The following is a 26,942-nucleotide window of genomic DNA, read 5'->3' as shown; positions in this document are numbered from 1 at the left end:
CTGAGCCGAAGGCAGACGCTTTAACGACTGAGCCACCCAGGCGCCCCGGAAAATCCTATATTTTAATATTGACATCATTTGTGTAACAGTTGTCAGAAAAACGATATATATTTGCATAATGACACATTTGTAAAAATGTGTCATCATTTGCTACCACTTGCCCTTCCATGGGCTAGACAATTATTTCAGTTTACCCTCCCCCAGAAGTTCCCATTGATCCTCTTTTTTTTTTAATTTGGTTGTGAAATCAGTTAACCAAAGGGGAAATTCTTCAGCTCTCCACTTCTGCTTTTAAAGAACATAAAAGTGAGGTAGAAATTGGCAGATGGCATAGCTCTTCGAGGCACAGTGGTCCACTCCAGGATTCTATTCTCTCCAGCCAGTCTTCACTACTCAGGTACAACTTGAACTAACTCTTCTTTATGACTAGGTTCCAGTCAAGTCTCTCTGTCTCTCTCTGTCTCTGTCTCTCTTTCTCTCTCCCTCCCTCCCTCTCTCCCTTCCTCTCTGCCTGAGGGCTGGGCTTTTTACAAAAATGCCACATGTATTATGGCTATGATTTGTGAAATATTCTGGGAATGAGTATTGCTTATGTAGCAGCAGACATCTGAGAGGTCAGTGTCAAAGTCTCTGCTCCAGATCTAACAAATACACTCCTGGTTTGGGTTTGGTTTAGCAAATGTTTCCTCTAGACCCAAAGGAAGGCTCTTCATACATTCACTCACTCATTTAAAGATTGTTCCTTTACATGCCTGCCATGTGCCAGGTGCTAAGGGAAAATCACATATGAAGGCAGCTCTTATGGAGACTGGCATGGCAGGAGTCGCTCATTTTCTCCTCTTTGCACAGGTTTCTGAAGCAGCCATGGCAACAGTACCTGAACCCACCAGTGAAATGATGTCTTACTACTACAGGTCAGTGGGGACACTGAGCCAGCAATGTGAGCAGCGCTCCTCTTTCAAGAGTGGAGTGTTATCTGTGCTTGGAGACCAGATTTGTCCCCCGAACTGCCTCTTCCCATGGCAAGCATGGCTCCAAGTTAATCTGATTTAAAGACTGATTTCCCACCGCAAGTCCAGTCTTTGGACCCAGAAGCCATCCAGATGCTGTTGCTGCAGGGGCTTTCTGCAGATGGCAAATAGGAAAAAAAGATTCCAAGTACACAATACAGGGGACCTCTTGGCAAATTTTGGCTTGAGAGAGAGGAGAGGCTCAGATGTGGAGTGGGTGGAAGTTAGGTCTCAGGATCCAATAGGGAGTACCCAGGATATCTGCCCTGCCTCCTGTGCCATTCCATGTATATTGCCACAAAACTTGCCAGCAACTTTCGGCAACTTTAAGGGACATACCATTTGCAGTTTCCTATTAATAATGAAGACTGTTTGCAGGGAATTAAAAAAAAAGAAGAAGAAAACTGTCTGGGAGACATACTTGAGCAATCTCTCTGTTTTTATTACAGTGACAACGAGAATGACCTATTCTTTGAGGCTGATGGCCCCAGAAAGATGAAGGTGAGACCATGGGCTTAGCTCATAACTCCTGGTGAGATTCTGACATGGGAGAGGCTCCAGGAAAAGGGTTCTAGGCCCACTTGTTTCCATGGTATTTTGTGATGGAAGGACTTTTACCTCTTCCAGCAAGACAGACACAGATGGCACTGCATGCTGACTTGGTCACTATACCATTCCCACCGTCACTCACTAAGGCTTGGTGATGATGGCTATGCTTGCGGAGGGCAAGGAGGAATGGCAGTGGTGATAAAAGTCTGCTGTGTCTTGCTAGGAAGGCAGCCAAGGCTGCAATGCAAATTTGATTTTCCTTTTAGGAGAGGGTTCTGCCTACATAAATCACTTAAGTCCTTGGGAATTAACATATGCCTGCCCCCCTTTAAAGGTAGAATAGTTTTTCCTCCCTGGGGTGGAGCTTATGACAATAAGATGTGGATGATATAAACAAAAAGATGAATTAGGAGTTGAAAGAAATTCATTCACTTGCTGTTTGACCTTAAACAAGCCACTTCACCCCCTGGGCCTCTGAAAAATAAAGGGAATGAACTAGATGATCTTTGAGCTCCTGGCATCCTGTAACATTCAGTTCTGAAATATTGTCAGTGGTGGCTAAGTTTATCCCTGGAAATGGGTGTTTCTCTGACTCTCAACCTTACTGGGAACCATTTTAACATTCGAGCTGTCCCTTCCCTTCTGTATGAGGCCTGATGACTTTCCAAGGTGGTACAGCCATCAACCCAGCTAGGTCAGTCAGACAGATGAGCAAGCAGCTACTTTTCTCTGACTTTTTTTTTCTTTTTCTAATTTTTGGCAGCCTCCCCCAGCCTAATAATCCAGTCCCTACTCCTGTAAAAAGCACATTTCTTTAAATGTTTTAAAACCAACCACTGGTTTACTCCAGCCCTGGGTGGGGTGTGTAGCTTCTCTGTCTGGCCTTTACCTCCACTGCTCCTTCCAGCAGCCTGGCTCACTCTAATCTGGAGCCTCAGCTCTGGGCAGGAACTTCTGTCACACTCAGCTTTCCTCTGTGCCATTAAAGGCCTCTTTAACCATCCTTTGAGAGTTCAAACCATTATCATGCTACCAGGGCAACCGCACTTAAGCCTTCATACAGTTACACGGTTTCTCTGAATAACAGGAAAGTGGGAACATATTTCACAAATAGTAACCACTTTTAAGTATTTGTAGAATGCTTATAAGACAGTGTTTAGAAAAAAAAGAGGGAACTTGTATAGAATACTTAAAAACTTGTTGAATGAACATAGATGAATGGAAAATGTTATGATCATCATTGCCATGAAGAATTAAATACATAGTGTTAAAGCATTAGAGATACAAAAAGACACAAAGGGTAAGAAGGTATAAATTTATGGTTAGGTGGAGCAGTGTATAAAAAAGATAAATGAGGTAGACATGGGTTTTATTCTAGAAGAATACCATATAGGCCACCAGAAAGCCCACAATTCTGGTTTTGGGTCTGCCTCTAACTTGCCACATGCCCTTGGATAAACCACTGAACCTCTCTGGGCTTCAGAGAGAAGAGAGTTTAACATTAGAAGCTCAGTTATCTCCAAGGCCCCTTTGGCCTCTCTGATGTAAAAACAGTTCTCTGGCCCAACCACCTTAACACACTCTTCCTTGGTCTCTCCACAGTGCTGCTTCCAAGACCTGAACAACAGCTCTCTGAAAGATGAGGGCATCCAGCTACACATCTCCCACCAGCTCCAAAACAAGAGTCTGAGGCATTTCGTGTCAGTCGTTGTGGCTTTGGAGAAGCTGAAGAAGATATCTTTACCCTGCTCACAGCCCCTCCAGGATGATGACCTGAAGAACGTCTTTTGCTGCATCTTTGAAGAAGGTATTTACTGAGACAGGAGATCTCTGGTCATTTGCTTCTCAGAGTCCATAACTCAACAGTCAACTAAACTACCCTGAAGCTGAAGCCTTTTAAAAGTAGAAGGCCTACTATTGAGAGAAAAAACAGAGGAGCCTAGAAACCAAATGAATTATCTCTTTAGTTGACACTATTCTTAAAGTAAGACCTTAATAACTACTCACATTTGCCAGTCACTCCACCAATCTCAGAGGCTTTCACTTGCATTACCTCCTGCAAGTCTTACAATGTCCTCGTTGGGCTAGTGTTACTGCCATTGCCATTTTATGTGAGTAGCTCTATTCCTAGTCCACAGCAAGCCTGAATCCACATCTTATGGTGCCAGGTCCAGTGTTCTCACACACCCCACCCTCTCCCCACAATTGTTATGATCAAACTCCAGCTGTGCATACTTGGATATCCTCAAAAAAAAAACAAATTCTGATGCCTTCTATCATCTGGCCTGCCCTTCCAATTTTCTTCCTAAACAACATATATGCTCCATATTTCAGAACCCATCGTCTGTGAAGTGTATGATGATGATGCCTTTGTGTGTGATGCACCCCTGCAATCGCTGGACTGTAAATTCCGGGACAAAAACCAAAAATCCCTGGTGCTGTATAACTCATATGAGCTTCGGGCTCTCCACCTCAATGGGAGTAGTGTAAACCAACAAGGTAACTGGGGACATCTTGATTCCTTTCTTGGCCTTCTGGCTGCTTGCTAATTCTCCACATTTTTAACAAAGTAGAACAATAAGGCAAATTATGAACATAAATGAAAAAACATAATAATGAACATGTAAACTTTTTGTTTTGGTCCTAGCAATAACACCAGATTGATTCCCTTAGTGTGTTCATTTTTCAACAAGAGATGAGACTCTGAGAAATTAAAATGCTCAAGCACACCCAGGACCATTGTCCAGCCAAGTCTTTGAATGATAGTGCAATGTCAATGCTTCCATTAGAAAGGGGTCATTTGATGGACATGACCTAACTGCCTGTGGGTTCCTTTTTCCTGTTCTTGAGGTTGAAACTAGAGTGGCGAACAGATAATGTGTCCATCCTCATTCCCAACCCTGCCCCCTTAACCCTAACATCCTGCCCGCCCAATACCAGATGGCTCCTTATAGGGAAATTTTACTGACAAGCAGGAACTTATCTCTCTGCATTGTAACTAGCAAATGTTTCAAGTCTGGAGAGCCGATTACTTGTGGAAATCTGCCTGGCACCTTGCCACTGAACCCTGTATGCAGGAGCACAGCCAAGGGAGCAGATGAAAGGAGCAGCCTGTTCTCTTCCAAGGCTGCTGACCTTGGAGAGAGGCATCTTAGCCAGGCCAGGACAAACCTGTTTCTTTAGAACTGGGTTGTGAGCATGACCTAAAGGCCCGCAAATGAGATGGCTGTGACTAAGGAAGATTAAAATGAGTGTCTCTTTGGAGCCACTTTTCCCAGCTAAGCGTCCCCTCTCCCAAGTTCTTCCCACTTGTTCCATGTGTCTGAAACAGATTTGTGCCTGTTTTCTTTTGGGAGCCCTGATCTACCTCTTTTCTTGCCTTTCACATTGATCAGATCGTTTTGCTCATTTGGATGGGCACAGTCACAAAATGGCTTCCTTCCTTCCGTTTTCAAAACTTAGACTCCCTAATTCTTCATTGCCACTGTGATGAGGCTCTAAGAAACCCCCAGACCTTCTTTGGAGAAAAGAATAACCAACTAACCCTGCTATTGTCTGTGGGAAGCCAAGTTATCCCATCTGTTAGGCCATGAGAACCTCAGTGTGGGTTCCCACAGAAGATATTAATTGTATGAGTCCTGGGCTTGGGGTCCAGTGGTTGGGCCAACTCTGCACTGCTGTGTGTTCCTGACCACAAGGCCCCTTTTCTTTCTCTAGCGGTGTTCCGCATGAGCTTTCTGCAAGGGGATGAAAATAGTAACAAGATACCTGTGGCCTTGTGCATCAAGGAAAAGAATCTGTATCTGTCCTGTGTGATGAAAGATGGGAAGCCCACTCTGCAGCTAGAGGTAAGTGAGTACCAGGGGCTGAAGGCTTCCCAGGCTCCTCTCAAACACCATTAGGCCTCACTTACTTCCAAGACAACCACCTTTTCCTCCCCAGGAAATCTGGGAGCAGAGCTACTTGTTAATTTTGCATAAATGTAAATAAATTTAATGTAATTATTAGATGTATGCAACTTTCACTCCCACCACAGAAAATTAAGTCATTTTGCTGATATTATTATGTCCTGCCATTGTTACCACCCAACAGATGATACAATGTTAGGGTTAGAAGGATTATAACATTGTTAGGGTTACTCCATTTGATAAATGACATTTTGGGAAATTAATCAATTCAAGGGAGCTGTCACCTGTCATCTCCTCCACTCCCAAAATCACCCTCCACCCTACCCCACCCCCAACCAGCTTTCCCAACAAAAGTTTCATTTCTAAGATGAAGTCATTCTAGCCAGGGCCATAAGAAAAATACAGCAAAAGTCCCTGGAAACTAGCTACTCCTAGAAGTTTTAATCCAATTTTCACTTTTTAATAAAATTCCCACCTGTATTATGCTCCCTACCATTTGATAGTAAGTTTCAGAAAAGAGTAAGGGCTCTTTCAGTCACTACACAGAAAGTTGGGGTCACAAAGATAAATCAGGAGTCTGGATCCTGGTCCTACGACTCATCAGTTTCCTCTCTAGCTGAACCAGAGAATAACCCCAGAGTGTCTTTGTCCCTTCCCTCATAAAAATTCTTATTTCTGTTTTGCTGCAGATGTTAGACCCCAGAGTTTACCCAAAGAAGAAGATGGAAAAGCGATTTGTCTTCAACAAGACAGAAGTCAAGAAAATCTTGGAATTTGAGTCTTCCCAGTTCCCCAACTGGTATATCAGCACCTCTAAAGCAGAAGCAATGCCTGTCTTCTTGGGAAATACCAAAGGTGGTCAGGATATAACTGACTTCACCATGGAATTCTCTTCCTAGTGACCTGTACCCAGAGAGTCCACAAGTGCTGAGTAACCCTTAGTGCTAGTGGAAGGGGAATAGAAGGGTTTAAACATGGCCTCAAGTGGAACTTCACTATCTAATCAGTGCACACTTCACTTCATTATCTAATCAGTGCACAGCTGCCTTCCCTAAATCACTGCTAAGAAGATCTCCTGCCTACCAACCAGGTGGAATAGCCCCCTCTTCCCAGGGCCAATCCTCAGACCCCCTCTGCTGAGTCAGGTCCCTCTCATCCCTTCTACTAACTCGAAGCCAGCCTGACAGAGGCCATTACACGTTAGGTTCAAAGAAACCCTCTGTCCTTTGTGCCCAGCTTCTGATGAACAACCACTTAACTATTTATTTATTTATTTATTTATTGGTGGGTTATTCTATTTAATTTAAGTCAAGAGGGCCAAGAAGCATCAGTGTCTGTGAAAGAGCCCACTCTTTAATAGCTATGAAATGAATTTAATTTGCACTAATGTGCCATCTTTATATCAAGTCCTTTCACCAATGCTGAAAAATGTACAAGCTCAGATTGTTTAAATAGGAATATTTATGAATGATTAAGTATGACCACACTGCTTCAATGATTCTGAAATAAATTTCACTGAAAAAAACATTTTTTTTTTCAATGTGGTAATTGCCTTTTCTTGGATCTGACACAGAAGAGTAAAGATAAATGGAGGGGCGCCTGGGTGGCTCAGATGGTTAGGCGTCTGCCTTCAGCTCGGGTCATGATCCCAGGGTCCTGGATCGAGCCCCACATCAGGCTCCTGGCTCAGCGGGGAGCCTGCTTCTCCCTCTCCCTCTGCCTCTCCCCCTGCTCATGCTCTCTCTCTCTCTGTGTCTCTGTGTCTCAAATGAATAAATTTTTTAAAAATCTTTAAAAAAAATTAAATAAAGATAAATGGGCCCGTGAGGGTTCTCCTTGGGAAGCTGGAAGCCCAGTCCTCATCACTGAGTGTGGCAAAATACCTAGGAACATCACTAACCAGCAAAGACAAGCCTACCTATCCCTCCCCTTCATTTCTGTTTCTCCACAAAAGATATTTGGTACACAAGTTTCATCTGAAAAATAGGATCAGCTGAAGTAAGGGACGAAGTGTTGGTGGTAACCACTGTCAACAATTTCTCTACTCATTTATTCAACAAACATTTATTAAGTAAATCCTATGTACTAGGAGCTGGGAGTACCGAAACAAGACAGGTAAGGCATTCCTAGTTAGATGAGAGAGGCAGATAGATACAAGCAAAAATAAGGCAATGTGGCAAACAGAGGTAAGATAAAGTATGAAAGGAGCAGCCAGGAGGACAACATCTACTGTGAAGGACAGGGTTAAGGAGGACGACATACAAGTCAGACCTAAAAGAATGAGCAGGAGTGATGAATCACAGACCTGTACCTCTGAAACAAATAATACATTATATGTTTAAAAAAATAAAAAGAAGATAGTAGGAAGGGAAAAATGAAGGGGGGGGGAGGAAATCAGAGGGGGAGATGAACCATGAGAGACTATGGACTCTGAGAAACAAACTGAGGGTTCTGGGGGGGGGGGTGGAGGGATGGGTTAGCCTGATGATGGGTATTAAGGAGGGCACGTATTGAATGGAGCACTGGGTGTTATACACAAACAATGAATCATGGAACACTACATCAAAAACTAATGATATAATGTATGGTGACTAACATAACATAATAAAATTAAATTAAAAAAAAAAAGAAAAGAAGGGAAAGGGTACTCTTAGTAGTGGGACCAGTATGCTCAAAAGCATGGAGCAAAAAATGAATAATAAATGATGTAAGAAGTAAACTTTCAGAATTGCAGAAGTAACCAGAAGCAAAGTCAAAACACAAAAACAACCCAAGGAAAAAATATTTGTAACTATATCTCAGGCAAAGGGGTAATTTGTTTAATATATAAATGGTTCCTTCAAAACATTAGAAAAAACATGAACAGGGAAAAATCCAACAAACAATATATTAACAGGCAGCCCACAGAAAAGGAAATACTATTAGATCGTGGACAAAGTAAAACATGCTCAATACTACTTATGACAAGAAAATTGAATTAACAGTACTTTGAGATATCAACATTCTCCTATCAGATTACCAAAAATCAAAAGTTTAACAACACACTCTGTTGGGAAAACTGGGGAAACCCCCACTCTTAACCATTATAGGTGGGAGTATAACTTGGTACAATTGCTATAGAGGAAAATTTGATAAAACTATGAAAATTACAAATGAACATCCCCTTTGGCCCAGCAATTTCACTTCTGGTGATTTATCCTGTGTATATCCACCCATGCGAAATGACACATGATCAAATTTATTAATTGCACATAACTTGTAAAAGCAAAAGATGGGGAAAAAGCCCAAATGTCTATCAATGGGAGCCTGTCTAAGTGAATTATGGGACATCCATACAATCGAATGCCGTGCAGCTATAAAAAAGAATCAGAGGGGCACCTGGGTGGTTCAGTCGGTTAAGTGTCTGACTCGATTTCAGCTCAGGTCATGATCTCAGGGTTGTGAGATTGAGCCCATATTGGGCATGGAGCCTGTTTAAGATATTCTCTCTCTCTCTCTCTCTTCCCCTCCCTCCCTCTCTCAAAAAATCAGAAAGCATTCCACACCAATATGGAAGCCTGTCCAAGATATGCTGGTAACTAAAAAAGAGCAAGAGGCAGACAGTGTTTATAGTGCACTAACTTATGTAACAAAGAACAGGGGGAAAAATAAGACAGTACTTTCCAATGTGTTTGTATTTGATTTCAAAAATTCTGAAAGATATATAAGAAATTTTAAAAGTAGCTGTGAGGGGCTGGGGAATAAAATATAGGGAACAATGGTGGGAGCAAGACATTTCTCTAGATACTTTTTATATAGTTTGATTTTTTTTTATTAACATATAATGTATTATTTGTTTCAGGGGTACAGGTCTGTGATTCATCAGTCTTACACAATTCATAGTGCTCACCATAGCACATACCCTCCCCAAAGTCCATCACCCAGCCACCCCATCTACAGTTTGATTTTTGTAATCATGTGAATATATTACCTACTTAGAATTAAAATGGTAAACATTTTTAAAAGGTATTTGTCAAAAAATATATATATATAAATTGCTGGGCCAAAGGGGATGTTCATTTATAATTTCCATAGTTATTATCAAGTCATATATATTTGACTTAATTGAAATGTCCCAGTTGTCAGCAGCTCACTCCTAGTACCCTTTCCTCCTCTTCCTTCACAGTTTTCCAAGCTAGGGCACAGGAGTTGGATGAAGGCCCTACAACCTGCTCTGTCTGCTTCATAACTGCAGTGCAAAGGATGGGAAGGTACCCAAGTGGCGCTCATTCCCCAATATACGATAGAGCTGGTGGGAGGTAGGCAGCTGGTCCAGGGAAGAAAGCAGAAGTACCCCTGGGAGTCCTAACAATGATACTGTCCCCTTTCCTTGGTTGATTGATAACAATTCCACCCACCTCTCACAGGTCCAAAAGGGAGAACATGAGAAAGAATGACAAAATGTGAAGCCATCTAACCTTGTAAGGAAGCCAGATTCCAAATCATCTATGAGAGTGTAAATTGCTACAGCCATTTTAGAGAGAAAATTGGCAGTGTCTAATTTATTTTTAACATGACTTATGGCTCAGCAATTCCACTGTTTGGTGTCTTCCCTGAAGAAACAATTTCAAGGATGTTTATTTTAGAATTGTTTATAAAAAGTTAAACAAAATAAACTGGAAACAACCTAAATGTCTCCGGGTAAGGAAAAAGTTAAATAAACCATGGCAAGTTAAAAATAAAAATAAATAGTGCTGAAATGGAAAAAGATTCAGACAAATCATTGACAGAAAAGGTCAAGCTGCAAAACCTTAAGTACAGGATGATTGATATAAGTATAGGATGATACTATTCACATAAAAGAAAAAAGTACTGCACATCCAAATTGCATGGCCATATGCTTCTTTTTTTTTTTTTTTGGCCATATGCTTCTAACAGTATGTAAGACAGAGAGCTCTGGAAGGGTATTGACTAGACTGAAAATAGTGGTTATGGTGGGGGGGGCACAGGGGAAGGGATTATCAAGAGGAACTTTAGCTTTATTTATGTTTGATTTTTTTACAAGAATGTATTTGTGAATTACTTATGTAATTTTTAAAAAAATCCTCTGCATTAAAATGTTCAGAAGGCCTGAGTTTCAATTCCTGGAACTGAGCCAAAGTCTAAAATTGACCCTCCAAAGACTATCCTATTCCTGGTTTGAAGCCAAGTTCTTTCCCTGATAACAGCTCTCCCTCTCTCTGCACTAGGTGTTCTTATCCTGGAAAAGAGAAATAGCCTTTCTAAATGGAAAAGACCAAATGATTTGAGTAGAGAGAACCAGAACCCTCCCCCAACTCTACCAACTACATGAAATATGACAAGTAGGAAGTCTTTACAATGGGGTGAAAAGTCAATTTTTCTGTACCTCTGGCAGGTAACACACCATATCATCACAGCTCCTACCAGCTTTCAAGGAGATCCCACGTACCTGGAGAGTAGGAGGCAAGTGCTTGTAAATTTGAGTCCATAGGGTTAGGGTGTGGCTTATCCTATATGCCTGGGCTGGAGTAAGCCAGTATCTGCTGGGGGGAAGGTACATGATGCAATGGTATGTGGGAGCACATCTAGTCTGAAAGGCAGGTTGGGGGTGGGTGGCTGCTACAATGTCACGGTCAGTGACGGAAGAATAAGTCAGCATGTCTTCTGTACAGATCTCCTCCCTGCCCATTCCTCATCCCCCTGTACAGCCTTGCTGAATTATCCACAAACATCTGATTCAACTGGAAGCCAGGGTGAGAATGACCTAGAGAACTGGTGTGATGCCCACCCAGGGTGTGGGACCACAGTCAGAGCCTCCTCCCAGTTCTATCATATCTACCCACATCCTGGCTCCTAAATTGGCACTTTGGACAGAAGCCAAGTGATTAGATTTTTCCCCCCTGGGAAGTCCAGAAGCAATGTTTTCTTATTTGTATGATTGTTTGCTTACACAAATAATCATGAAAACTAAAATCCCTCTTAGAAGGCAAGTCATAAAACCATGAAATGAAGCATGTGGACCAGGAAAGGTAGGTCTGGGAGGAGCAAGGAGTGTGCCAGGGACCTGGGCAGCTCTCTCAAATCAGGGGCTTCTCTGTCTCTGAGAATATCTCACCTTCTGGCAAATAGGGCAGCTGGAGATAGAGGGGTCCAGGTAAAGCCTGTCCTTGGGCAAGTGGGGCCCTCTGGGGACCAAGGTATAAGTTGTTACTGGTATTCAGCCACTCCCGTCTTTGACCTGAGCTTCCACATAGGCTGTTTGAAAGAATCAATGCTTCTCTTTCTCTCCAGCCCCTCCCTGCACCCAAAGACATCAGCCCTCAGTGCCAAAAAAAGGTATGACATCCTTCGTCTGCCAGGGATCAGAAGTGTGAGCCAAGGGAGTCCTCCCAGGCACTACCTGTGCATCCTGACACAGTAAGTCAACCTGAAGAAGCCCCTAGCCAGAAGGGTCCATCCATGTGGTTTGCATGTGAAGGCTGGGTTTGGATGAGTCCTTGGAGCAGAGGGATATGTGGAATCCAGATACATACAGGAGCATCTACACACTATGATTTGGCCTTAAAATATAACATAGCAGGAACACCTAGAAGAGATGTCAAGTGTGGTAGCTGAGCCTCAGTGCCCTCCTAGCCATAGGGATAAGACCTTTGTCCCAAGTATGTGATGTCCTCTTGATGCACCATCCATCATGGACCTTGCTTCTAGAGCATCAAGTCCAATTCCCTCCCAAAAGGCCCTTCCAGGGCCCTAATCCTTGTAGAATGTTGGTCTTCCAAAATTTTAGTTTATAAATCACCTATGACAGTTTTGAAAAACTATGACCTCACCCCTTTGCCAACATACATGTTTTAGGTTAAAATCTAAAATTTTTTATAATTTTAAATAGTTAATTGCAAATGTTATCATTTCTGGAATATTGTAAATTTGACATTTAAAAAAAACTGTTACATCACTTGTAAACATATCCAACAAAATCCTAATACCATAGTAACTGTTTCTTACTGTCATCCATCGAAAAATTACATGAACAAATTCCTCTTCAACAGGTGAAAATTAACAAGATTCCTTTTTTTCTTGAACTGATATTTCCATTCATTTCCCCCATGAAATTTTATCAAAATGTAATACATATTATGCTTAAAAGCATTTTACTGATCATTCTATGATACTTCTTTGTAACAATACAAATGTGTTCAATCAGCTACCCTACAACCCAGCAATTGCACTACTGGATATTTACCCCAAAGATACAAATGTAGTGATCTGAAGGGGCACATGCACCCCAATGTTTATAGTAGCAAAGTCCACAATAGCCAAACTATGGAAAGAGCTTAGATGTACATCAACAGATGAATGGATAAAGAAGATGTGGTATATACATACAATGGAATACTATGCAGCCATCAAAAAAATGAAATCTTGCCATTTGCAACAACATGGATGGAACTAGAGGGTATTATGCTAAGCAAAATAAGTCAATCAGAGAAAGACAAGTATCATATGATCTCACTGATATGAGGAATTTGAGAAACAAGACAGAGGATCATAGGGGAAGGGAGGGAAAAATGAAACAAGACGAAACTGGAGAGGGTGACAAACCATAAGAGACTTGTAATCTCAGGACACAAACTGAGGGTTGCTGGAGTGGAGGGGGGTGGGAGGGATGGGGTGGCTGGCTGATGGACACTGGGGAGGGTAGGTACTATGGTGAGCGCTGTGAATTGTGTAAGACTGATGAATCACAGACCTGTACCCCAAAACAAATAATACATTATATGTTAATAAAAAGGAAGGGAATATTGAAAGGGGGGAAATTGGAGGGAGAGATGCACCATGAGAGACTATGGACTCTGAGAAACAATATGAGGGTTTTAGAGGGGAGGGGGTTGGGGGGATGGGTTAGCCTGGTGATGGGTATTCAGGAGGGCACGTACTGTATGGAGCACTGGGTGTTATACAAAAACAATGAATCATGGATCACTACATCAAAAACTAATGATGTATTGTATGGTGACTAACATAACAATAAAATAAAATTAAAAAAATAAAAATAAAAGCAAAAAAAATTTTTTTTTAAATTAAAAAAATGTTTTCAGTCAAAACTTAATTTTTAAGGGGCTCCTGGGTGGCTCAGTCATTAGGCGTCTGCCTTCGGCTCAGGTCATGATCCCGGCATCCTGGGATCGAGGCCCGCATCAGCCTCCCTGCTCAGCGGGAAGCTTGCTTCTCTCTCTCCCACTCCCCCTGCATGTGTTACCTCTCTCGCTGTGTCTCTCTCTGTCAAATAAATAAATAAAATCTTTAAAAAAAAAAAAACCTAATTTTTTTAAAAACTTCTTTTTTATGTAACCATAGGATGTTGAATTTTTTAAAAAATTCTTCTAGATTGAGTCATCATTACAATTATTGTTAGTACACAATTGATCAAAATAATATTTATAATATTATTATATATAATATATTCATAATATATTATTAATGTTGATTATTAGCAATATATCTTGATAAGACCAAGCTTTTGAGGGGGGTGGTGGAGAGGGAGAGAAACTTAAGCAGGCTCCACACCCAATACTATACCTGATGCAGGGCTCCATCTCACAATCCTGAGATTATGATCTGAGCTGAAATCAAGAGTCAGACACTTAACTGACTGAGCCACCCAGGCACCCCAATGAGACAAAGCTTTTAAAAAAGTTATTTCATATATTTATATATTACTCATAATTAGAATGATCCTGTTGAACACTATCCTATTCTTACTGTTTTTTAAAATGTAAATAGTGGGAAAACATGTACATATAAGTAATACATAGATAGGAATGAAAAGAATTTTATTATAGCAATGTCACACAATTCTTTGAAATCCTTCTAAGTTACTTGCTAAAATCACATAGTCATCTATCATCAAAATTATGTTTAATGACTTATTAATCAACAACTTATTTAGTTCTTCAGTTTTGTTGGAAGATAGAAATAGAAATCATGGGGCATCTGGGTGGCTCAGTTGGTTGGGCGTCTGCCTTCAGCTCAGGTCATGGTCCCAGAGTCCTGGGATAGAGTCCCATATCAGGCTCCATGCTCAGTGGGGAGTCTGTTTCTCCCTCTGCCTGCCAATCCCCCTGCTTGTTCTCTCTCTCTCGCTCTTTCTGACAAATAAATAAAATCTTAAAAAAAAAAAAAGTATTAAAAAAAAAAAAAAGAAATGGAAATCACCCAAGCTGCATAAGTCCTTAGAGTCCTTCACTGGACACTGAGATATTCCCTTTGTTTGGTACCCAGGGGCTCTGATACCCCAGGGCAATGTAACTTCATAAGGTTAGGAATGTGTGGGAAGACTGGTGTTCTCATCTTTCTTGAAAAGTAGGTGAAGGGCAAATGTACAATGGGAAGTGAAGGTCAGTCTGGCCTCCTTTCTGCTACTCATGTGGCTGTCTGCCCTGGTGCTGTTTATTGGACTGGATGAATGCCAAGAATGACCACAGCTGATGTCAGGATGTCAGGTGACTATAGTGACAGCACCTAATGGAGCTCTGCTGCATTGTGAGGGGGAGAAGATTGGAGTGGGAGGCCTGGGCCCACTCTTACCTCTGACCTTTTTTCTTCCTCTGTAATAATGCAGGGTAGGGTCAAGGTCAGATAGTCAGCCTTAAGCAGAGACCTGAATATAGGTAAGGTACCAATCTTGCAAAGATCTGGGGGAACAGTGTGCCAAGAGGAGGGAATTTCTAGATGTAAAGGTCCCAAGATCAGAAGTGGACTTGACATGAATAAGGCACAGTAAGAAGGCCAACGTGGCTGAAGCAGCATGAGCACAGGGGAGAGGGGCTGCAGAGGAGGATAGGGAGGCAGGCGCCAGGTCTCTATAAGGAGTTGGGACTTAGTATGTCATACAAAACCACTGGAGGTTCTTAAACATGGAAGGGATGATCTCCTGATATTTTTTTATCACTCTTGCTGTTGTGTGAAGAATGGACACTGGAGACAAGAAGAGAGGATGACAAAAGTGGATGTAGACAGACCAGTTAGGAGGCTGTGGCAATGGACTACACAGGAAATAGTATCTTGGACAAGGGTAATAGGTGATGGGGCATATATTCTGGGCATAGAGACAACAGAACTGGCTGATGGAGTTAACGTAGGAGATGAGAGAAAGGAGAATTCAAGGGGGACTTAAAGGTCTGGAGCTGAGGAAGTGGGTAAATGGGGGTATTTAAAGAAATAGGGAAGCCTCGGGAAACAGCAGGTATCCTGTTCGTGGGGGAAGGGGTGAACCAGAAGTTCTGTTTTAGCCAAGTTATATTTGAGATACCTATTAGCCATGAGAATATAAAATCCAAATCTCCCATGAGATTCAGATTCAGGAGTAACTGGCATGACAATATGATGTCATGGGTCACCTGACACTACCTAACAAGAGTGAGTTGCTAGAAAAGAGAATGGCCAAAGACTGAGCCCTGGGTACAACAACATAGAGGGATTGAAAGGAAGAAATAGAGCCATCAAAGGAGATTTAGGAGTAACCAGTGAGGTGAGAGAAAAACCAGGAGAGGAGAGAGGACAGCCTTTGGATTCGTTGAGAAAGAGGAGGAGGGTGGCCATAACAAAAGTGAGGACAGAGCTTGAGGACAAAACCCTTCTCAGAAATGATTCAGGAGAGAATGAAAGGCAAGCAAGTGGAACCAGTGAGTAGGCAAGACTCCTTTGAATAGTTTTGCTGCAAAAGAAAAGGGGAAGCAAGAGGAACAGAGAAATGCAGTGATAGCTGGAGGGGGCTGTGGGATCAAAAGAGGATTTTTATGTTTAAGATGGGAGTTGTTATAATACATTGGGAGGTTCATATAATCAGTCAGTAGGAAGGAGAGAGAAATGATGCAGGAGAGAGAAAGAAGGATTACAGGAGTCAAAGTCTACAGGAGTAGCCCATAAGGGAGGTGATATACATGAATACAGAGCAAGTCGGTCAATAATGGCTGGGGTAGAAATACAAGGCAACTCTTTCCTAACCACACCTGTCTTCTGAATAAGACAGCACAGAGTGTGCTCAGTCATGCTAGCTACTCAGGGCCTTGTGGCTGTTATTCCCGCACAGACTGGGTTCTCCTCTCCTGGCTCCCTAAGCAGGACCATTTTCATTGTCCAGCTATTACTCTCAGACCAAACAGGTTGACCTGCCCTGGCCACTGGCACATTCTCTTGGAGTCATCCTCTGACAAGCTCCAAATGTTGTGCTTTACCTTCAACCCCTTTAAGGTCCTACTGGATTCTAGAAGAGTCTGAGAGGCATCTCCCTCCTACTCATTATCACATGGCAGCTGTGAAAGGTGGCTATCACAGGTATTAAATGCATAAGAATTTATGCCATCACAGGCAATAAATGCATAAGAATGCTGAGATTTTAAAACACCCATTAATCATTATAATGAGTACAGAATTGTAGCCATCAGCAAACATTGGGGAAAAAATCAGGTACTAAAGAAATTAGAAATTAGCTGATAAAGCAATAAAAGATATTAACAAGGACCCAGATAAGGGGGAATATTTCATCTATCTATATCAGGTGGGGAAAGTTGAAAGCAGTTAAGATAAAAATTGGGCAGGGGGACATTTGCAGATGTCCATGGAGCTTAGTTGTGAAACCAATTCCCACTGACTTATCAATCTGGCCCCAACTCTAAGAATTGACTCTAAGGATTGACTGTGGTTTGCATCAAGTTACCCAAGAAGAAACCAATGACAGTGTCTCACATTCTCAAGCCAATAACTCACACCAAGTTCCTGAATCTTTGATCCAGGAACCTCAGGGTCAGAATCTTTGGCCTAGGAACCATCTCAGATGATTAATCTGTGATCTGGGTCCCTGTATTAAGTGGCTTTACAACTCCAGGAAAATATTTAAGAAAAAAACAAAAGCGGTTCAGGAAAAGATGGTGGAGGAGTAGGGGACCCTATTCCAACCGGTCCCTGAAATTGAGCTGGATATCTACCAGACCACTCTGAACACCCACGAAATCAGCCTGAGATGTAAGAAGATATATCTGGATCTCTACAAACAGAATATCGCAGGCGGTTGATTTCGAGGTATGAAGCGGGGAGCTGTGATTCCATGGGCACATATCCGAAGATAAACGGAAGGGGGAGGGAGCTGCCATAAGTGCTGGTGCGGGGAAGGTGAAATAACACAGAAGCGCAAAAGCCTCCAGAGCTGGGGACCGGGCACAGACTCGCAAACCAGTAGCGACAGGGAAAGGACTTTAGGGCAGCCACAGACTGCAACCTGGAGTGGCAGGGCTGCATGTGCGAACTGGGGGTGGCTGGCAGTTTGAGAAGCACAAAGGGCAGAGACGTGCCCCTGTTCCCCGACCTGGAGGTGAGGACTGGGAGCACTGCTGAGGGGCGCACAACCCAGGACGCTGCAGTTTATAGCAGCACAGACAGAAAGAGAGATAGTGTGGCCTGGAGAGCTCACTGAAGAACAGACTGCGATCTCTCTGCTCTGAGGCAGAGGGTTGGAAACAATCTCTTCTGCTCTGACTCTCGGAAGAGACTCTGAAAGCCACTAGGGAAAGCTGCCAGAGAACAAAAGCCCCAAAAAAGGAGTTTTCACTGAGCCCATCCCCCCCCACAGGGGGCAGGGCAACTCTGCCCAAACAGGGTTGCCTGAGTAACAGCGTGGCAGGCCCCTCCCCCAGAAGACCGGCTGGGAGAACAAGAGGCCGGCAACCTATAAAACAGGTGCATCTTGCTTGGGTTGTGGTCAATAATTTGGACTCTGTACATTCCCTCCACCACCCCTCAACAGAATGACTAGGAGGAGGAACCCCCAAAATAGGAAAGACTCAGAGACTGACTTTTGCAACAAATTTACAAATGGATACAGATATAACCAAGATGTCAGAGATGGAATTCAGGGTAGCAATTGTGAAGACAATAGCTAGAATGGAGAAATCAATTAATGGCAACATAGAGTCTCCAAGGGCAGAAATGAAAGCTGAAATGGCAGAACTTAAAAATGCTATCAATGAGATCCAATCTAATCTAGATAATCTAACAGCTAGGGTAAGCAAGGCAGAAGAATGAATTAGTGATCTAGAAGATCAATTAATAGAAAAGAAGGAAAAAGAGGAGGCCAGGGAAAAACAACTCAAAATCCATGAAAACAGAATCAGAGAAATAAGTGACATCATGAAACATTCCAATGTCAGAATTATTGGGATCTCTGAGCGGGTGGAGAGAGAGAGGACTAGAAGATATATTTGAGCAAATTGTAGCTGAGAATTTACCTAATCTGGGGAATGAAACAAACATTCGTGTCCTAGAGGCAGAGAGGACCGCTCCCAAGATCAAGGAAAACAGACCAACGCCCTGGCATGTAATAGTAAAACTCGCAAATCTTAGAACCAAGGAAACCATCTTAAGGGCAGTTAAGGGGAAGAGATTCCTTACGTACACAGGGAGGAACATCAGAATAACGTCAGACCTATCCACAGAGACCTGGCAAGCCAGAAAAGGCTGGCAAGACATATTCAAGGTACTAAAAAAGAAGAACATGCAACCAAGAATACTTTATCTGGCAAGGCTGTCGTTTAGAATGGATGGAGAGATGCAGAGCTTCCAAGACCAGCAGAAACTGAAAGAAATATGTGACCACTAAGCCAGCCCTGCAAGAAATATTAAGGGGGGGTTCTATAAAAGGAGAAAGACCCCAAGAGTGATATACAACAGAAATTTACAGGGACAATCTATAAAAACAACGTCTTCACAGGCAACATGATGACAATTAATTCATATCTTTCAATAATCACTCTCAACGTGAATGGCCTAAACGCTCCCATAAAACGGCACAGGGTTGCAGATTGGATAAAAAGACAGGACCCATCCACATGCTGTCTACAAAAGACTCATTTTGAACCTAAAGATACATCCAGACTGAAAGTGAAGGGATGGAGATCTATCTTCCATGCCAGCAGACCTCAAAAGAAAGCTGGGGTAGCAATTCTTATATCAGACAAATTAGATTTTAAGCTAAAGACTGTAGTTAGAGACACAGAAGGACACTATATCATTTTTAAAAGGTCTATCCAACAAGAAGATCTAATAATTGTAAATATCTACACCCCCAACATGGGAGCAGCCATCTACATAAGCCAACTGTTAACCAAAATAAAGAGTCATATTGATAACAATATATTAATTGTAAGAGACCTCAATACTCCACTCTCAGCAATAGGCAGATCATCTAAGCAGAAAATCAACAAAGAAACAAGAGCTTTGAATGACACACTGGACCAGATGGACCTCATAGATATATACAGAACATGCCACCCTAAAACAACAGAATACTCATTCTTCTCAAGTGCACATGAACTTTCTCCAGAATAGACCACATACTGGGTCACAAATCAGGTCTCAACTGATACCAAAAGATTGAGATTATTCCCTGCATATTCTCAGACCATAATGCTTTAAAACTGGAACTCAATCACAAGAAAAAATTTGGAAGAAATTCAAACACTTGGAAGCTAAAGACCACTCTGCTTAATAATGCTTGGGTCAACCAAGAAATCAAAGAAGAACTTAAACAATTCATGGAAACCAGTGAGAATGAAAACACATCAGTCCAAAACCTATGGGATACTGCAAAGGTGGTCCTAAGGGGGAAATACATAGCCACCCAAGCCTCACTCAAAAAAATAGAAAAATCCCGAATTCACCAACTAACTCTACACCTTAAAGAACTAGAGAAAAAGCAACAAACAATGCCTAAGCCATGCATTAGAAGAGAAACAATTAAGATTAGAGCAGAGATCAATGAATTAGAAACCAGAAACACAGTAGATCAGATCAACGAAACTAGAAGCTGGTTCTCTAAAAGAATTAATAAGATCAATAAACCACTGGCCAGACTTATCCAGGAGAAAAGAGAAAGGACCCAAATTAATAAAATTATGAATGAAAGGGGAGAGATCACAACTAATACCAAGGAAATATAAACAATTATTAGAAATTATTATCAACAACTATATGCCAATAAATTAAGCAACCTGGAAGAAATGGATGTCTTCCTGGAAACCTATAAACTGCCAAGACTGAAACAGGAAGAAGTTGACAACCTGAATAGGCCAATAACCAGTAACAAGAGTGAAGCAGTGATCAAAAACCTCCCCAAAAAACAAGAGTCCAGGGTCTGATGGATTCCCTGGGGAATTCTACCAAACATTCAAAGAAGAAATAATACCTATTCTCCTGAAGCTGTTTCAAAAAATAGAAACAGAAGGAAAGCTTCCAGACTCATTCTATGAGGCCAGCATTACCTTAATCCCCAAAGCAGGCAAAGACCCCATCAAAAAGGAGAATTTCAGACCAATATCCCTGATGAATATGGATTCCAAAATTCTCAACAAAATCCTAGCTAATAGGATCCAACAATACATTAAAAGGATCATCCACCACGACCAAGTGGGATTTATCCCCAGGATGCAAGCACGGTTCAACATTCACAAATCAATCAATGTGATAGAATATATTAGTAAGAGGAGAGAGAAGAACCATATGGTCTTCTCAATTGATGCAGAAAAAGCATCTGACAAAATACAGCATCCTTTCCTGATTAAAACTCTTCAGAGTATAGGGATAGAGGGAACATTTCTCAAGTTCATAAAATCCATCTATGAAAAACCCACAGAGAATATCATCCTCAATGCGGAAAAGCTGAGAACCTCTCCCTTAAGATCAGGGACACGACAAGGATGCCCACTCTCTCCACTATTGTTCAACATAGTACTAGAAGTCCTAACAACAGCAATCAGACAACAAAAAGAAATAAAAGGTATTCAAATTGGCAAAGAAGAAGTCACACTCTCTTTGCAGATGACATGACACTTTATGTGGAAAATCCAAAAGACTCCACCCTCAAATTACTAGAACTCATACAGCAATTCAGTAATGTGGCAGGATACAAAATCAATGCACAGAAATCAGTTGCTTTCTTACACACTAACAATGCAACTGTAGAAAGAGAAATTAGAGAAATGATTCCATTTACAATAGCACCAAAAACCATAAGATACCTCGGAATAAACCTACCCAAAAAGGTAAAGGATCTATACTCTAGGAACTACAAAACACTCATGAGAGAAACTGAAGAAGACACAAAAAGATAGACAAACATTCCATGCTCATGGATCGGAAGAATAAACATTGTTAAAATGTCTATGCTACCCAGAGCAATCTATACCTTCAACGCCATCCCGATCAAAATTCCAATGACATTTTTCAAAGTGCTAGAACAAACAATCCTAAAATTTGTATGGAATCAGAAAAGACCCCAAATCAACAAGGAAATGTTGAAAAAGAAAAACAAAGCTGGGGGCATCATGTTGCCCGATTTCAAGCTATATTACAAAGCTGTGATCACCAAGACAGCATGGTACTGGCACAAAAACAGACATATAGACCAATGGAACAGAATAGAGAGCCCAGATATGGACCCTCAACTCTATGGTCAAATAATTTTCGACAAAGGAGGAAAAAAATATGCAATGGAAAAAAGACAGTCTCTTCAATAAATGGTGCTGGGAAAATTGGACAGCCACATGCAGAAGAATGAAACTCGACCATTCTCTAACACCATTCACAAAGATAAACTCAAAATGGATGAAAGACCTCAATGTGAGACAGGAATCCATCAAAATCCTTGAGGAGAACATAGGCAGTAACCTCTTTGACATCAGCCACAGCAACTTCTTTCAAGATACATCTCCAAAGGCTAGTGAAACAAAAGCAAAAATGAACTTTTGGGACTTCATCAAGATAAAAAGTTTCTGCACAGCAAAGGAAACAGTCAACAAAACAAAGAGGCAACCCACAGAATGGGAGAAGATATTTGCAAATGACACTACAGACAAAGCGCTCATTTCCAAGATCTATAAAGAACTTCTCAAACTTAACACCCAAAAAACAAATAATCAAGTCAAAAAATGGGCAGAAGACATGAACAGACACTTCTCCAAAGAAGACATACAAATGGCTAACAGACACATGAAAAAATGTTCATCACCATTAGCCATCAGGGAAATTCAAATCAAAACCACACTGAGATACCACCTTACACCAGTTAGAATGGCAAAAATTGACAAGGCAAGAAACAACAAATGTTGGAGAGGTTGTGGAGAAAGGGGAACCCTCTTACACTGTTGGTGGGAATGCAAGTTGGTACAGCCACTTTGGAAAACAGTGTGGAGGTGCCTCAAAAAATTAAAAATAGAGCTACCCTACGACCCAGCAATTGCACTACTGGGTATTTACCCCAAAGACACAGATGTAGTGAAAAGAAGGGCCATATGCACCCCAGTAGCAGCAATGTCTGCAATAGCCAAACTGTGGAAAGAGCCGAGATGCCCTTCAACAGATGAATGGATAAAGAAGATGTGGTCCATATATACAATGGAAAATTCCTCAGCCATCAGAAAGGATGAATACCCAACTTTTACATCAACATGGATGGGACTGGAGGAGATTATGCTAAGTGAAATAAGTCAAGCAGAGAAAGTCAATTATCATATGGTTTCACTTATTTGTGGAACATAAGGAATAGCATGGAGGACATTAGGAGAAGGAAGGGAAAAATGAAGGGGGGGAAATCGGAGGGGGAGATGAACCATGAGAAACTATGGACTCCGAGAAACAAACTGAGGGTTTTAGAGGGCAGGGGGTGGGAGGATGGGTTAGCCTGGTGATGGGTATTAAGGAGGGCATGTACTGTATGGAGCACTGGGTGTTATATGAAAACAATGAATTATGGATCACTACATCAAAAACTAATGATGTATTGTATGGTGACTAACAAAACATAATAAAATTAAATTAAATTTAAAAAAAAGGAAAAATGAAAAAAAAAGCATAGAGCTGATAATGTAAATGAACCCACAGCTTTAACACTTTTGTGTTTAGAAGTAAGTTTTAAAATTGTCCTGGTAATCTGTCTTCATTATTTAATGAGTTTGAAACAATTAAAGAAACTGAAACATTAAAGAATCTGAAATATTATCTTTGTAATTTCAATTTGAAATGTGTAATTGATATTAGACTTCTGATTTTAATTTGAAGGGTAGAAAACAATTTGCTTATATTTGTAAAAATTGTTTCAATTTTTATAGCTTGATTTACTACATTTTTTTAATCTGCTCTTTTTGGAGTTACAGGAAATTAGTTAGGTGCTTGGAAAGATTTTGCTTATTAGATTTTTTAAGTCTGCCTTGGCAGACATTTGAAATGTTTGAAAGAATTATATATTAAATTTGCAGATACATTAAACTTGTAATTTAAAATATTTAAGAGAACTCAATTAACTGTGGTAGAAAAGAGAGTTAAATATTTAGGGAGATTTAATATGTTAAGCAATAAAATAACTGAACATGAACTTAAAAAGTGAAAGTGGTTTTTCTCATTGTTAAACCCAAAACTGGCCTTATAAATACAACAGCAAGATTTGTAAGTTGAACTTAAAATTTTAAGAAAGTTTTGGTTTTTTGAAATTTATAATTGTAGTAAAATTAATCGTGTAAATTTAGGGTTCCAATAACTATAAATGTCTTTCCCATGCATATAAGCAACTCTTAACCCCCCCACAAAAAAATTAATTGACTTAATTAAGGAAGTCAGCCTGCCATCAGGGCTCTCAACTCAGAAGACCACGGAAAGCGGTCCCTCCCCAAGTAGTCTTTATGAAGCTGTACCTTCCTTACTCCTTCCTAATACATTAACAGTCCCTTTGAGTCCCTGATGGGCAACTATGCTGCTGAGTCTCAGCACCCAGTCCAGGAACGGACCATCCACACCCCACCCTCATGTACACACACACACACACACACACACTTTGGCAACAGAAAAGCAATTTTAAAATGATTCAGATTCTCTTATTCCCATTAACCTCAGGAAAAGTACACACAGCCCACGCACCACATTTCTTGGGGTTCTCTTTTTTCTCTCATCCAGTGCCCGCACCCGCATAGGTGTCTCCACTTTCTCTTGTCCACATGACCTAGACTCTCAATCTTCACAGATTTGGCATCACTGAAGTCTAAACAACGAGACTGGCTAAGATAGAATTGCCCCTTGGAGGTCAGAAATAAGAGGAAAAAGGCTAAAACACTGTATTAAGAAGAGTTATCTAAAATGTAGGGGAAAGGCAAAAAGACTACTCATGCTTTTTCAGTGCCTAACTAGCATCCACTGCTCTAGGGTAGAGGTTCACAAAACATTTTCTATAAGAGGCCAAATAGTAAATCTTTTAGGCCTGAGGGCCATAAGGTCTCTAGCACAACTATTCAACACAGCTGTTATATCTCAAAAGCAGCCATTGACAATCTATAACAAATGGGTATGTCTGTGTTCCAATACATTTTTATTAGAGAAACAGGCAGAAGGCCAGATTGAGCCTACAAACCAGTTTGCTGACCCCTTCTCTAGAGGAAAGTATCTTTTTGTTTGACTTACTATTTACTCTTGATCAAGGCCCAGACACTATAGAGTTAGTTGTTAACTTGCAGAAGACTGATGAGTTGTGAGTCATTTTTGTCCAGTAAAACAGTAAAATTGCAAATTATCTCTGTCGAAAACATTAACCCAGCTGTTATGATATTACAGCCCTGGTTTATATCTAACTGCTATTTTATTCCAACATGTATGTGTATGTGTGTGTATATATATATGTATATATATATATGGGATAAAGAATGTTGGAATAAAATATATATATATAAATATATCTATCTATCTTTAGATATATAGGTATGTAGATAAACATCTATAGATATAGATATATCTATCTACCTACCTATATAAAGATAGATATATATAACTCCAGATATAGATATATAGATAGATATATCCACCCCTTATCTCCTCCTTTGACCAGCTTTGCCATATTCTTGGTTGCCCTAATACAGAGTTAAATAAATTTTTGACACATTTACTATATACTTGTAAGACAGTTATATTTTTAATAATTTAAAACTTATACTTTGACAACGTCTATGTCAATAATTTTTTTCCTGTCCCCTTAGAACCAATATCACTTGGGTTAACCCAGACCAGATGGCCCCACCATTCCCCAGGCCTTGGAGGCTTTGTAGTCCCTCCTCCGGCCCTGACCCACCCTCAGTGCTTGAGCTCCTGGAGTTAAAAGAGACTTGGACATTAAGACTGGGCTGGGTAGATTTAAAGGAAGTGCAGGAAGCAGGATCTACCAGGGCAAGCTCCACCTGTCCTGACTCTCTGACCTCACCCAAGGAGGTCTGTGGGGACAGGGAGAGGACCCCTGTCTCCACCTCCTCCTCTGCTCCCCAAACTGTGAGTCACACTGAATGCAATAAACCTTTTATAGAAGACTACAAAGGCAATAAGTATCTGAAGTCTTCAAAATGCCTCTCCATTGGCCCAGAAATTCTACTTACAAGAAAAAAGGAGGGATGTACAACAAATTTTATGTATTTTTATTGATGTTTACTAGCATTATCCTAAATAGCTTTTAAAAAGTTGGAAATAACCTGATCACCCAACAATTGGAACCCAGTTAAATAATTTTTGGGATGTCCACATAATGGAATACTGTTCAGCCACTGAAGACTACATTTAAGTAGACTCTCTTATGGCAGGGATAAATGTTCATTATATAGTGTTAGATGAAAAGTAAATTACAAAATAAACAATTTTATTCCAAATTTAATCAGTATATATAATGATATATGCAGATATTATATATCTACGCAGAACATGTAGCATGTTATACATACATGTTATATAACATGCTATATACACATATGTATATAATATATAGTATATGTGTTGCATGTAATTTATATTATATATAATACAACATAATATACATTATATTCATATACTACATATTTAATGTCTGCTCTAGAGAGCAGAAAGATTGGACAAAGATGTTGGTGAGGATGGGCTATATCCATCCTCCTACTTAGCCTAGGGGACTGGTTTTGAAACCTCAGAAGAGAGAGGTTAGGACCAGAGAGCAAGGCAACTATTTGTTGAAAGTCTGTGTCTCCTGCTGTTTGTTGGGAGACAAATGACAGCATCACTGTTGAAGACCCCTCTTCACTTATTCTAGACTGTGAAGTAGCCTGGGGACCTCCCAGAACTTAAGGAAGTCATCTGTAAAAGAGAGGAAGTGAAAATGTGTGTGGACTTGCCCCCCAGCTGTACCGTGACTGTGGAAAGTTCCTGAAACAGTGGGGAGACTTGGGGAGAAGGCAGAGGCCCTGCATCAACAAGTCCAGGAGGGAGCCCACACACCATAGTTGTTTATCTCTCTGGCTGATGAGGCCTCAGAATATTTGGTTCCAATATTTGATATGCTGAGAGATACACAAACCTGGTCCCTTGACCACAAAAGGAAATAAGCAGGGACTCTGGCTGGGGGTGGGGAGTGAGGGGGGCAGGGAGGAGAGCA

General features: G+C 40.9%; 1 protein-coding gene across 1 annotated transcript; it reads left to right on the top strand.

Annotated features, from left to right (window-relative positions):
- The first annotated feature begins 308 nt into the window (after positions 1 to 308).
- IL1B (interleukin 1 beta) lies at positions 309 to 6,994 on the top strand. The gene is made up of 7 exons (XM_036103786.2): positions 309 to 397; positions 850 to 914; positions 1,460 to 1,511; positions 3,162 to 3,366; positions 3,894 to 4,058; positions 5,277 to 5,407; positions 6,157 to 6,994. Exons 2-7 carry the CDS (start codon positions 865 to 867, stop codon positions 6,364 to 6,366), a joined length of 813 nt encoding a protein of 270 aa, XP_035959679.1. The 5' UTR covers positions 309 to 397; positions 850 to 864; the 3' UTR covers positions 6,367 to 6,994.
- The last annotated feature ends 19,948 nt before the right edge of the window (positions 6,995 to 26,942 follow it).

This window comes from Halichoerus grypus, chromosome 10 (genome assembly GCF_964656455.1).
Source record: "Halichoerus grypus chromosome 10, mHalGry1.hap1.1, whole genome shotgun sequence".
NCBI classification, from domain to species: domain Eukaryota; kingdom Metazoa; phylum Chordata; class Mammalia; order Carnivora; family Phocidae; genus Halichoerus; species Halichoerus grypus.
The sequence above is the reverse complement of the archived record's forward strand: the minus strand, read 5'-3'. Positions and strand labels throughout refer to the sequence as shown.